This window comes from Copadichromis virginalis, linkage group LG13, assembly GCF_057382275.1.
Source record: "Copadichromis virginalis isolate Kocher_CV1m ecotype Utaka linkage group LG13, C_Virginalis_male_GT1.1, whole genome shotgun sequence".
NCBI lineage: Eukaryota > Metazoa > Chordata > Actinopteri > Cichliformes > Cichlidae > Copadichromis > Copadichromis virginalis.
The window spans coordinates 14,922,454-14,936,258 of record NC_140630.1 but is presented as its reverse complement, the minus strand read 5'-3'; the positions used below and the strand labels follow the sequence as shown (position 1 = coordinate 14,936,258).

Below are 13,805 nucleotides of genomic sequence, written 5' to 3'. Positions count from 1 at the left end.
GAGAAGGGAACTCACCACTCAAAATCCGCCTCTGTGCACAGGCAGGAATCTGACATCTGGGAAATATACTGATCTCTGGCCTTGACACATCGAACGTTTGCTTTCAGTTTTTGGAAGATTCTCTTCATTCCCATGATGCACACTTCACCCTGTGATTAATAATGCATCATAAACATTTCAGAAATTCTTTTTTTTGTTTCTTTTTTACCATCTTGCTTTTATTGTGCAGCTAAATCAAAGTGATTCTCTTGGCTTTAATCAATGGATGAATCTTGGCGTTATCATTAGTCAAATAGCAGAAAGATCGCCTTACCTCATTGTGCAATTGCCACGTCAGATAGTCGTCAGATGTGCACCGCTGTTGGAAAATGGACCGGAAGTCGATCTTGACAAGTTGCCACTCAGATCGATGACTGAAGTGACCGAATATTCTACACAAAAAAGTCAGAAAAGCAAGAAAATTAATCAAATGTGGGGTAGATTTGAGAAGAAATATGTGAAAAACCTGTAACTCCACTGATAATAATAATAATAATAATAACAATACACTGACTCTAACCCATGTTCTGCAGGAGCAGAGAAACCCTTCTTCTACATCTTGGCTGATGAAACCCAAAATCCATATCAAATAAAATCAAGAATATTGTGAACTCTTCTAAGTCTTCATCTGGGTAAAATATAATTAGCAAGGACGGTAATTAACTAAAATGAAACACATTGAGTCTTCATGGTTCCTTCAAATCTTACGTCATTATAAGGGTGTCCTCTCCAGGCTCCCCCAGCACCCCATCAACATAGAGCGGAGAGGAGGTGAAGCTATATTTGTCCCAGTTTCTGCCCTCATCAAAACTCAGCCTGAGGGAGAGAACAATGGTTGGATCACAGACAGACCAGCCACAAATAGAGCTGAATTCTGTATGAAAAGCATCAGAGGGGAAGCAACCCCCCCCCCCCCCCCCCCCCCCAAACGCCCTTGTTTTGAAGATTGAATACAGTCTCTAAAAAGATGTGGTGCGTCCTTGGAGAGCCTTACCATATGTGTCTAATTGGCAGAGGTGTGTGTCGGATGGCCACCAGAGATCCTCCTTGATTCAGGAAAAACACACTGTACTCTTCCTGAAAAACCTGCAGACATAATCAGCTCCACTTCATAACTCCAGAGAAAAATTCAAGTCTGCACAAAGTACAAGAACATGCATGTTCACACCTATACAACGAACAAGCAGGAACACACAAGAGTCTCAGCTGTGTGAATAAAGGAAAGCATCAAGCGAGCGTTGCTCTTATTGTTGATATTTTTTTCAGACTTAAGCCAATGGCAAAAAGTCTAAATGCTCCTTTTGTTTTATTTGTTTTAAAGATCAGATATGCACAAGGCTGGCTGTCAAACTTCACGCCTTTGTTTTTTTTGTTTTGTAGGGGGTTTTTTTGAAAATGTGACTGCAGCAACAGCAGCTGAAAACTGAGGAATAAAAGTTGGCAATGAAAGCTCAGATTCCCTGTTTTGTTCTATTCTTCTTTGTTCAGATAATAGCTCACTAAAGTCATATGTTTTAAAACTTTTGTTCCGTATTACACTCAGTGAATAGTCATGGGGAAGACGTCACTGGTTTCTTGAATGGATAAAAAGACTCAAAAGGAAAACCTGATTATACTCAACAGAGTAATACATTCAGAAAGCACTACCTATCGAGATGAAGACATTGTACAGGTACTAATATCACAAAATGTACCCATAGCCCTAATCTAACAGTTAATGTAATGTACCTCTCTCCAGGTGTTCCCAGCATCAGATGTGATGAAGATGCTGACATTAGCGTTGGTCAGCTCAGGTCCAACCACGCCTGAATACAAAAGATTTTTAATCTCAATTATTTTAAGCATGTCACGTTTTCAGATCCGATCGTTAATTCAGAACCAACAAAAAAGTGCTTTTGTTAGTCGTTCCACTAAAGAACATGCAACAGATGTGCAGGACAAACAGATTTCCTTTTATATTCTAAATTGTTGTCAGCTAAGAAAGACAGAGCTGGAATTGCATCTAAAAAAAAACAGATGTGACTGTGTGCTGAAGGATGTGAGCAAAGACCAGCATTAAGGCAGAGCGTAAACAACAGTATGGATGTGCAAAATAATCAAATATTGTCTCACCTGATGCTATTATGATTCCTGGAGCTGAGTCTTTGCTGACAATGTTTCCCGAGGTGTAAGGATTCTCTGATACGTGAAGGTGCAGGTGCAACGAACAGTATGGCTGCGAAACGCGAAGGACATTAGTTTTCCAAATCAAAATGAAACGTTAATATAGATCAGATCTATGCGCAGGAGATGATGTGAAGATTTGATTGTTATATACATGAGTAACTCAAAGCCCATATTTGGGCTTTTGTCTGTTGTAAAAAGACACAACAAGCATCAAAAATAATTACAACAACTAAAAAAAAACATTTTAGTTGCAGCTGTAGCCCAGTGGAATCAAAGCTTATGAAGCAATATGAGTCCCAACTAATGCTATTTCACATAATGAGTAATGCTTAGTAAATATTGTCTTATTACAGTTCCCAAAATTAGTGGAAAATGGCTAGAGATAGAGATGCAGCAGTAGAGATAAATCTCTTACGAGTGTACGCTTGGTAGATTAAAAGGCAGTTTGGACGACAGAAAGTATTTGTGGGACCTTTTTGGATTAAGTGCCTCTTTAGATTTAATTTATGGGCCTAGAATCTCTCTAAATTAAAAAAAAGTTTTAATTTTCCTTTAATTTGTCGTTGACTAAGTCTGCCACTTATGCTTGTGCTCCTTATCTTTTATGATTTGACTTTACCTACCCTGGTGGAATAAGAAACAATGTGAAGCTTTGTACTGATTTATTTTTTTTAAAAGAAAAGAAAGAAAAATAAAGCAAAAATGCAATAATGTGCTGCATTTTAGCACACAAACAAAAAGCTATCCAAAAATCTATGGTACAGAGCAATACAGTAAAGTCTGGTTTTCAAAGCATGCTGGGATGCTATGCAAAACGTGAATAAAAATAAAATCCAGAGATTTTTAAATCATTTAATCACCACATGTTTAAAGCTAGAACTTGATGATTAAATCATCTTCATAATATTATAATAACATGTGACTGACATGGAAAAGCAGGAAAATGTCAGGAAACACCAAAGGTTAGGCAGCAAGTAAAATGTCTATGTTGCACATTCAGTACTACAGAAATAATACTAAAACTTATATTGAATTTACAGAATTTACTCATGTCGTAGTTCCATCATCCAGTGTTTTACACCCTATTCGTTGCCACTGCTGCTAACATCTTGTTGCATGAATAATATAAGCCTCTACGGGACACAGACACACTCTAAAATTCAACATCTGAGTGCAAAACTGGAGTTTTTAAAGGGGATTAATGTAAAGAGTGGCCTGAAAGTGCATCACAATTTTTCGTTCGTGATTTACGATGATCAAGTGCTCATGCCTGCAGTCATTCCCCAGTCCCGTATAGATTTGTGCAAATGTTGCACCCCTACTGCGTACGCAGTGCTGTAGTAATACTGTCTAGAGAGAGTGCGTACATACATGTTTGACTTCATCTAAGTTCTGTGCCAGGAACTGAGCAACACATAAGACGAAAATATGAACCTAGTACTCAGAGCAGTCTGGAGCCTGAGCTTTGGCTCATAGGGATTACATTTACACGTTTGAGTATGACTTAAAATAAGGAAAGGTATGGTATGTTCCCTTTACTTGTAGTAATATGTATTGAATATAAATGAATACTGGAAGGTAAACCTAATCATAACAGGTCTCTTCACTTACTGCCACATTCAGAACTGCGTTGCTATGGCACATAGTTATCAGCAGACTTTGACCATGGTCTAGCATGATTCACTGCGGTATTTTTGCAAGCAGATAATGGAAATCCAAATAACCAAATATACCTCTTGTCAGTGGCCCACTTACTTGTTCACAATAGACCTTGTTTCCTTGGAGATCGGTTGCTGGAGCCTGAAGAAGACGCCAGTCTCTCCCCTTGTTGTATGTGATATAAGTTTTCACTTGGTTCTCGACAACTTTATTTGACAGGAACACCCCTTTAATCCCGGCAACCTGAGAACATGAGAGAAGGAGAGCAGTGGGGGGAAAAGTAACAAAAAAGGGAGGAAAAAAATAACCGTAAATTATTCAAACTTAAGTAAAGCTGAAGACCTAGTTTGGAAAGGAAGAGATGTCTGAAAGTGATAGTTTTTCCTGACATGGAGCACTATTTTGGACCATCTGTAGGACTCTGCAAAATCAAAACAACATATGGCACAGCCCTGAGATATGTCTTCTTCTTTGTATTTATGTGCAGAGAGATGCAGACTCTCACCTGCAGCTATCACTTGAGCTCACATTTCTCTTTCATTTCCACAAATCTTTGTCAAAGTATGAATGACCATTTAATATCTTCTACTGGTCACTGCAGCTAAGTGTTTCTGGGCAGAGAGCAGCATAACTACTGCTGATGGCTATCTTAGCTTTCAACAACATGATGCTTTTACTGCTGGCTAAGGATGAGGATAATCTAGGCTGATGTATACATGTGCAGCTGCTGCAACCTCGTAGTAGATCTGTCAGCACAGATATAATATGTTCAGGGCACTAGTTAAAGCCAGTATTCTGCACTGTGCCAATGCACCATCACTGACTGTGTTTTCGAAATGTGTATATGAATGATACCTTATCTAATGACTAAACCTGTTAAATGATTTCTTGTGAAACTGTAATGTTGCATGAAAAAGATGATAAAGCAGCCATAAAGTAGATATGAGAGAAGCACCCAGATGCTGCAGAATGAATGCAGTGTAACATCTGTTTCATTATAGAAGGGGCATCTAAAACATCTCAGTGCACTTAAGGAAAACACAGCAGAAAATCCACAAGAACTCTTATGAAAGTTTTTGTCCATCTGTTGGTGCTTTACTTGTCAGAGTCTGTTATGTTGCTCAAGAAAGATCCCAAACCAGTGATTTGACTTTTGTATGGTACTCTTAGAGACACATAGTGTCTCCGTTAGCGCTCCCCATGTTGCCATCAGAGTCCTCTTATACTCAACAGTTTCAGTATATGGGTAAAAAAAAATTCAAGTGTTTTTCTGATTATTCATCTAAAAAAAATTAATTCCTAAGCAGCATCAAGTTAATGTTATTTCATGTAATTTTTTATCATTTTTTAAGGACACAAATACAGTCCCAAATTAGAAAACAAATTAAAAAAATCTAACTCGGTAAATATCTGACATTTTGACTTGATGAATGTGATGAAAGTTTGTGACTTTTTGATTTTCTGTCAAGCAAACCCTCTGTTGGGGCAAGGAACCACATTTGGTAACTTAAATAGACGTTAAAACTGGCTTCACTGTGAGGTTGTGGAACCATATAAACGTCTCCCAGTCAGTCAGCAAACATCAGGCTAATGTATGTGACACATAGTGATAAAAGTGCATTTGAATGCAATGCTCACTGGGATTGCCAGGCTTTTACCGTTGTACCTTTAAAAGCCGGAGAGCAGTCAAATGCTGGAAGTGGAAGCTAAATTGGCTAGTCATCTCAACATTTAGAACAACTATTGAAATACATAATGTAGAAGACTAAAGTCTGAAATACTCCCAGCCACTGCTGATTGGATACACTTAGACCCCCGGAGAGCAGTCATTTTGGTTTTCTACCTTAGACCCCCGCGGAGTCATCATTTTGCGTTTCTACCTTTAGTCAGTCAGTCAAGCCGGAGAGCAGTCAGTCAAATGCTGGAGTCATTCATATGACTCCAGCATTTGTTCCTAGGTTGTTACCTAGGAATTCTGGAGGGAGGGGGAGTGGGGGTGAGTGATTGAGGGGGTGGGGGAGTGGAGTGTTTCAGTTTGCCATCTTAGGGAGAAATCAACACATGTCCTTTGTATGTCCTTTGTTGCTGACATTTATTGATGAAAACAGTGAGATTGTGTCATATATATACCCAGTACAAAAAAACACCCAGTGCTCTGATTGGTGCACAATCATAGAGATGATTGTGCACCAACCAAGTTTTGGGTGGCCTGCGACCTAAAATCCAAGTACATTTGCAATGTCTTCCCATATCTTGGCAAGGACCCCAATCGTCCCACTGGGGAGAGACTTTCTGAAAATGTAGTAATGAGGCTGATGGAACCATTCCTAGACAAGGGCAGAAATGTTACCACGGACAATTTCTTCACATCGCTTTCACTTGCGCAAAAACTTCTTGGACGGAAAACCACCATCCTCGGCACAGTCAACAAGATTCGCAGGGAAATTCCTCAATCCACTAGACAGACAGATCGCAATGAATTCACCACTCAGGTATGTTGCAGGTCTTTTGTGGTTCTATGTTTATGTGTTTCATTGTGTGTAAAAGGGCTATGGAAATAACAATTTATCTTATTTCTTAGGTGTTTTCAACCTCTGCTGCCACGCTGACGGCGTATGCGGCCAAACGGAAGAAGACAGTCTATATTCTTAGCAGCATGCACAGCGTGGTTCAGACTGATAACACTACCAAAAGGAAGCCAAACACTGTCACCCTTTACAACAAAACAAAGTGTGGCGTGGATGTGATGGACCAGATGGTTCGGGAGTACACTGTCCGCAAAGGAACACGGCGCTGGCCAGTTGCCGTGTTTTATAACATGATTGACATGGCAGCACTGAATGCACATGTGCTGTATCAAGCATGCACCGGGACGAAGGAAAGACGGGTGGACTTCCTGGTGGAGCTTGCAAGGGAGTTGGCTCGCTCTCATGTAGCTGCGAAGAAGGCAAGAAAAGAACAGTTGCTTCGGACACAACCCTCCACACCGAGCCCTGGAAAAAGGGCCACGTGTCAGGTCAAACACAGATGCAAAAAAAATCAGGCCACTGTGCGATGTGTTCACTGCTACAGGTACACGTGTGGTAAATGCAGACGACAGATACCGTGGCAGTGCCAGGATTGTGAGTGATTGCTGAAAATGTTGAAATGTACTCACTCACTTTTTATCATTATTTGTAAATATGTGTACAAATGGTTGGTTTTTTGTACTGTTTTCATCAATAAATGTCAGCAACAAAGGACATACAAAGGACATGTGTTGATTTCTCCCTAAGATGGCAAACTGAAACACTCCACTCCCCCACCCCCTCAATCACTCACCCCCACTCCCCTCCCTCCAGAATTCATAATATACATATGAATGACTCCAGCATTTGACTGACTGCTCTCCGGCTTTTAAAGGTAGAAACGCAAAATGATGACTCCGCGGGGGTCTAAGGTAGAAAACCAAAATGACTGCTCTCCGGGGGTCTAAGTGCATCCAATCAGCAGTGGCTGGGAGTATTTCAGACTTTAGTCTTCTACATTATGTATTTCAATAGTTGTTCTAAATGTTGAGATAGGTGTTGTCTCTAGAAATTAGTGGAATTTATGGCTAAAAGTGGTGGCACTATATTTGATCATATTTCCATAAGTCCACTTTGAGACATACACCAGATGCATCTAGAGAGCCATATTTGTGTTATTAAAAAAAACTCTTATAAATATAGGATAGTAGTAGTGAATAATACACTGAATGTTGCCACAAGTTCCTATAACATCATACAGTGATCCAGTGAGACATTTATCCCACTTTTAGTCATTTTCAAGCTGTGAAATGTGTGATTTTGGTTTTTTGATACCCTTATAGTATTTTTATTATACTTCAGTTACATAGTGTTATTATATTTTATTACTGCTAAAATTGATTTAGTAATTCAATGTTTATGAATTATTTAGTTTTCCTTGATTTTCACATGGTTTCATCATGCTATTTATTTTTTTGTTTGTAGTAGAGATATACTTCACTGCTACTGTTTTTCTTCAAAGTGGGCTCAGTATTGACTCAAAAAAAATACTGTTTTTTCACTTGAAGTATTCTGTTCGGGCACAACCTGTATTTGTGTGTATATGCATGCTCAGTTCAGTGTATGAACTCAAATGAACTTAGACCTTTGAAGAAAAGTATATATTTTTAGCCACATTTTGCAAATGTTGCCACCTTACAGCAGCCTGTGCCTGTGACTGGACAAGACTCCAGTCAAGAAAATGTTCAGAAAATAAAACGAGGAACCATATATGATACCTTCATTTACCTTCATTTGGAACATAAAATTAAAACCATATACTCCAATAACACTCTGGGGTTAACATTTTGAAGGAGCTCAATTAGTGCTCCATAAAGCATTCTTAAGTAGTAATGCATTAATGTCAACACACACACACAGACAGACTATAATAAATATATGAAATATATAAAAGGAGAAACTACAAAAAAAGCCACTGCCCTAATATTACAAAACCATGTAGTCAGATAAAAGCACCACCCCTGCAGCACATTCACTGCCTACCTCATAGAGGTCTATCATTATATTTCCCTCGGGACCTCCACTGCTCACAACGTCCTCCAGCATCAGGGTGAAGAATAGCCCTCTGGACTCAGACATGTACAGGTTGTAGGAATCATTCTGGTGCCAGTCCTGAATCGCTGCCACCACCTGGTTATCGTCTGTGCTGATTATCTGTAAGTCCTAAATAAGCAGAATTCATGAGTGGATGCCTCTGTGTGGATTACTTAACTACTCATTTGCCAATATGTTTCTTAGGAAATGGCTTAAAGAACAAGTAAGTGTAAATCCGCTTAGCGATGTGCACAAAGCTGCGAGCTAACAATTTGTCACTTCTTGACATCACTCAGTCTGGGTCTGTAGCAATTAGACCTAAGGCATTTCACGCTGTGCACTAAAAATGAAGCCAAGCTCCTTTTAATTTTACTGAATCTCTTATCCAGCATGGTGCACAAGATGTGCCCTTCCCAGAAAAAATGGTCACAAAATACAAGGCAGGATGGATAGATTTATTGAAACAACACTGCAGGAACTAAATCTCTCCTGTTGTTCTAACACAGTCTCTCAAACTGCTAAGCCACCCTGCTGTGCTTGCAGTAAATGGAAGTCAGTGCATTTTTGTGCAGATGCTAAATTGACATTTTCTGCTTCAGAACATTTTGGGGAGCCCTCGGGAACTCCAGATTTGCTTTAAGTAAATGTAATTTAGGCGAAGTAGATATAGATGAGAAAACTGAAAATCAGTGCAATGCTATTAAATAAACAGAGACATAATTATGCAATCCTATATCATTTTTCAGGAGATTAAAGCACAGAAAACAATTTAATGGATCCGTCAGTAAATAATACTGGAAGCAAACTTGATGAAAGTATTTGGAAATAATCACCCAACTAAAACTTATAATCATAGAACAAAATATCCCAGAGGAATAAATGTTTCATAGTTAAATTAATGTTACTTGTTCTTCTCAATCAAACACTGCATCCTTTCCAGTTACCTTACCTTTGGCAGAGTGTACTTGGGAAGCTTCATCGGGTAGAAAGCATTTCGTTTATAGGACACATAATGGACAGACTGGCCACCTACTGGCACCTACAAAAGCAGAATAGAGTACATTTATCCATAGTAAACATCCATAAACATAAATGAAGACACTAACTGCCCGAAGCTCGGGTCAAATAATTTATGCAGCCATCAAAACTCTGGGTTTGTTGCTAATTAGGCTGTTGTGCATCATGCCAGAGTGGCATTGTAGTAATACACAACGCTGCAATTTAATTTTTACCCCATCCCTTCACAGGATAATGGCCCCTTTTAGTTAATGAAAAACATGACTGTACATTAAGACAAGAGTGAACACATTGGTTTTACAGCATTTAATTGTCTTTTAATGAAACCAGACCTCACAATAAAAACCCACCTGGATAAAAACGTATTCATCCTGAACCACAAGGGAATCAGGGATGATAAACCCAGGAAAAGGTTTGCTCTTGTTTCCATCAGAGCAATTCTGAAGTTTACAAGTTATGTACTGCGATCCTGTGGGTAAGCAAGAAATTAGTGCTAAAAAGACAACATAATACAGGAACAAACAACCTTCTGTAGCCCACAGTAAAAGCTTAGCAGTGCCTATGCTCATAGTATTAAGTGAAGCATAGAAGCAAAAATTTGGAAGCCAATATTCTTACTAATAGATAAAGTAGAGAGAGCTGTCCCAGTTTGTTAACATCAGCCAAATGAAGTACTCTCTACAGAGATAGGGCATTAACACACAAGGCCCTTATGGAAGTGCCCCCCTCTCTGCATTGTGGCCAAGAAAGTCGAGCCGAGTGCGCCAAGTCACAGCCCAGCCCTTCAAAAATGAATAAGCTCGACTGTATGAAGACTTCATGTAGCCAGATGGGAAGAAGAATTTCAGCACTGACTACTTTCTTTGTTTCTCACTATAATAATAATATACTTAAATGAAATTATTCATATATATTTATTATATTAAAAAAAACATTGTTAAACTAAATTGTGATAAATCAATTTTTTTTTCTGTGTTGCTAAGGTAACATGTTGTTATTACTCACGCCCATCAGAGACGCTGATCTCCAGATGAATCATTCCTTGTTCTTTGTCCAAGCCCAGTCTGGACCTGTAACATCATGATAAACATTACTTTTTGTTTTATAATCAGTGTCTGTCCCGTGACCCTTAAGAAAAGTGAACGTTTCACATTGTCTGAAGAATTCCTCATTTATTTCTTACTCTGAAGCACATATAAGAGCTACAGGCTGCCTAAAAGCCCACTTTCGTCTGATGTATGGGCTTTGCTGAAGCCTCCTCATGAAAAAGGTGATATTAGCTCTGGGCTCATTGAGCCCCACCTCTTCTCTATAAGCCTACTGTGCTCTGACTGGCCAGCTTTCCGGTGCCTGTAGTGAGTTACCATCCTTTGCTTGTGAGCACTGCCTCCTCCTGTTCCTGGTGAGGAGATTCCAAGAGCAAAATGTAAAAACAGAGATGAACACAAATGTCTTGTTCTTAACAACAAATGGCAATTTCTCCAATCTACTCTCACATGTTCAAATTCAGTCTGGTATATGAGAAGATCTGCAGCAACAAGGACAGCAGCAGGGCATCTATGCTTCAAAACAGACTGGTTAAGCTAATTACCAGCTGACTGTATGATATAACACTGAAGTTTCAATCACAAGCAATATATGGAGAAATCTATATAAAAGAAATCTGTGATAAGCTTACTTAATCTCTATGAAGATGCAGGAAAAAATGTTCATGTCATGTTTGTAGCAATGGGTTTTTTGATTAATCATATTTGATTCTGGCTCTGACATGAATATTAAAAAGTTGTAAATAACAATGTACATTGTTTAGAAGGTTTACAACCTCCAGGCTAGAAAAATGAATCCAACACAAAAGTGTTTAAAAAACTACCGAGGCCACTTGAAGCGAGTCAGTCCCCACAGACTGCTATAGCAAAATGGCCAACTTAGAAGCAATAAAAACCTTGTTTACAGCCTGGCACAGAAAATACATAATACACTGTTTTTTGTCTTTAGAGGTAGTCTCCTCCATCATAACAAATATATACTGGGTCTTTATAACTCATCCTTCTGGATTCTGGACGTGGCTGCTTTGACTGATGTGTGCTGATGCAGCCTGCTGAACACTATAGTCACAGACTCAAGCCCTCCACTGTCTGTTGCTAGTGTCTTCTGGAGCATTTTCATGAAATAACCTGACTGACATTATGGCTGTGGTACAGCTTGTGCAAGAAGGTTTAGAAATTTGCCCTTTAGTGTTAAAGAGTTAAATTCTGGTATTTTACTAGTGTGCTACAAAACAAATTAGCAGGTACACATGTCTGTCCAGTAAGTTTGTGGTGGTGGTTTGTTAAACTTTTGCTTTCTTCTCTAAATCTGGTCTCTTCTGGGTCCAAAAACTAACACAGCAGCAGCCAAAATGAGGCTTCAAAACACAGAGCACAGAAAACAATGACATGCTGGGTACATCTATCTTTTATACACACATATGTGTATTTGGAAACTCCACGCTGCCAAACAGATGTGATATTGCTCCAAAGCACCTGGAGCTGCCCAGGCTTCCAGTTGGCCAATCAGAAGACAACAGGCTGTCTGAGATGAAGGACTTAAAGAGTTCAGAAGTAATATCAGCTTTTATATTATTTATATTTTATCAGATTTTTTTGGTGTGATTCCTCCAAAGCTATACAGACTGACAATAAAATATAAAGCAGCAAGCATTACACTGCATGCGAATTTAAGTTATGTATTAAACAGTTATTCCCAGTTATTCCCAGTAGTTCCAAAATCAAGAAGTTGTTACATTTAAATTGGAGTATTACTATTTTTTGTCACCACTAGTGCTGATAGTTGCTGCATATGTTCATGCAGTTCATGGTTTTTTTCATAAACTGCACGAGAACAACTAATGCCAACTGAGAAATAACTTATTTACATGTTAATATAATTGTACTGACTTGCATACATTTGCAAAGGATTAAAAGTTAGTTTAACTTAAAGAACAGGCAGAATTTTCTTTTTTTTTTTCATTTTTATTTTATCCCCTTAATAAATTATTTTGGGACTCCTGAAGCCCTAAATTAGGCTTTCATTGTAGGTCCCCCAATTTTAACATTCAGTGTTTTGTAACAAGTAGCTTAGTAAAATAGCGAGACAAAAAGCACTGAATATATTTGAATAAAGTGGAGCCTTGTACATAATCAGGCTGTAACAGAAACAAAGAAAACTGAGAAAACTCCTTAGTAAGCGCATTGAGCTCACAGTAATTGGTGGGGGTTTTTAATGCTCTTAGAAGTGCAATATTTGTCTTAGATTAGTTGGTTGTCATTTAAATTTCATTAGTGGTCATGAGAAATAAGAGAAGGAGCAGTGGCGATTTTTAGGGTTTCATTTTCCAGGAGCAACAACATAGCAACCATAACTACAGACCTGATGGGTCGTTTGGCCTGTACCACTCGTTATCTGTAAAGTATACTTAGCTATCTTACTGTCATGGTCTCCGCTCCTCGACAGCTGACAGCTGTCAGGTGCTTTGTTTTTGTTTCCCTTTCTCTCTCGCCCTCTTCCATTCTCTCTTTCTCCTGCCGGGGCGGAGCTCAGTATGGGCTCCTGCCCCTGGCCTACACACCTGGAGGTGATCAGCACATCTGTTGCTGATCATAAGAGATTGGAACCCTTCTTAAGAGGGCGAGTCTGCTCTACTCGTCGCTGGATCGTTGAGCCATCAGCGTCAGTCGTCCTGTATTTTGTAAAGTCAGTTTGTGAGCCTGTCTGAACCAGGAAACTAATGGTTTTTTTTCTGCCTGTGTATAGATCGCCTCTGGACCTGTTCTTTCCCTGTGCATGGCGACTGAACGGAAGCAAGAGAGATAGAGGAAAGGAGAGGAGATGTGCGAGGGCTGAATGAAAACCTTCCCTTCCTGGACTCCTGCCTCTTTCGCTCCTGGACCCTGGAACCCCGGCCCCTTTTCCCTTGACACCATTATATGTATATATGAATTCCACTGTAGAGGAACACTGTAAATAAATGCACCTTTTGAAGACACTAGTGGTCTGCGCGTGAGTCCGATCTACGAAACCTGACACTTACTCACTTTCACTACAGATTCTTCACGGTAGCGGTTAAGTGAAGAGTGGCTGGAGTGACCACTTCTTGTATTAATAGCAGCTGTTGTGACAGAAGATGGGTTTTCTTCTCATTTTCCATACTGTGTCTGAACTACAATATAAAAAGCTCCAATCCTGCTTCCCTCAGCACTCTGTAATTGCCTCACAGCTCCATCTCTTTTAATGGACTTTCTGTCAAATACTTCATCCAATTCTATCAGTGAACAGCAGCACTTG

General features: G+C 39.3%; 1 protein-coding gene across 1 annotated transcript in view; it reads right to left on the bottom strand.

Moving 5' to 3' along the window:
* Positions 1 to 13,805, bottom strand: part of LOC146695377 (VPS10 domain-containing receptor SorCS1-like) — a 51,433-nt gene that overhangs the window by 14,744 nt on the left and 22,884 nt on the right. Inside the window, exons 6-16 of the mRNA XM_085477487.1 lie at positions 10,488 to 10,552; positions 9,833 to 9,951; positions 9,415 to 9,504; positions 8,415 to 8,594; positions 3,961 to 4,107; positions 2,152 to 2,254; positions 1,768 to 1,844; positions 1,034 to 1,125; positions 748 to 855; positions 314 to 431; positions 16 to 149 (exon numbers count right to left, since the gene is read on the bottom strand). Coding sequence (XP_085333613.1) covers positions 16 to 149; positions 314 to 431; positions 748 to 855; positions 1,034 to 1,125; positions 1,768 to 1,844; positions 2,152 to 2,254; positions 3,961 to 4,107; positions 8,415 to 8,594; positions 9,415 to 9,504; positions 9,833 to 9,951; positions 10,488 to 10,552 — 1,233 coding nt within the window. The remainder of the gene's footprint in view (positions 1 to 15; positions 150 to 313; positions 432 to 747; positions 856 to 1,033; positions 1,126 to 1,767; positions 1,845 to 2,151; positions 2,255 to 3,960; positions 4,108 to 8,414; positions 8,595 to 9,414; positions 9,505 to 9,832; positions 9,952 to 10,487; positions 10,553 to 13,805) is intronic.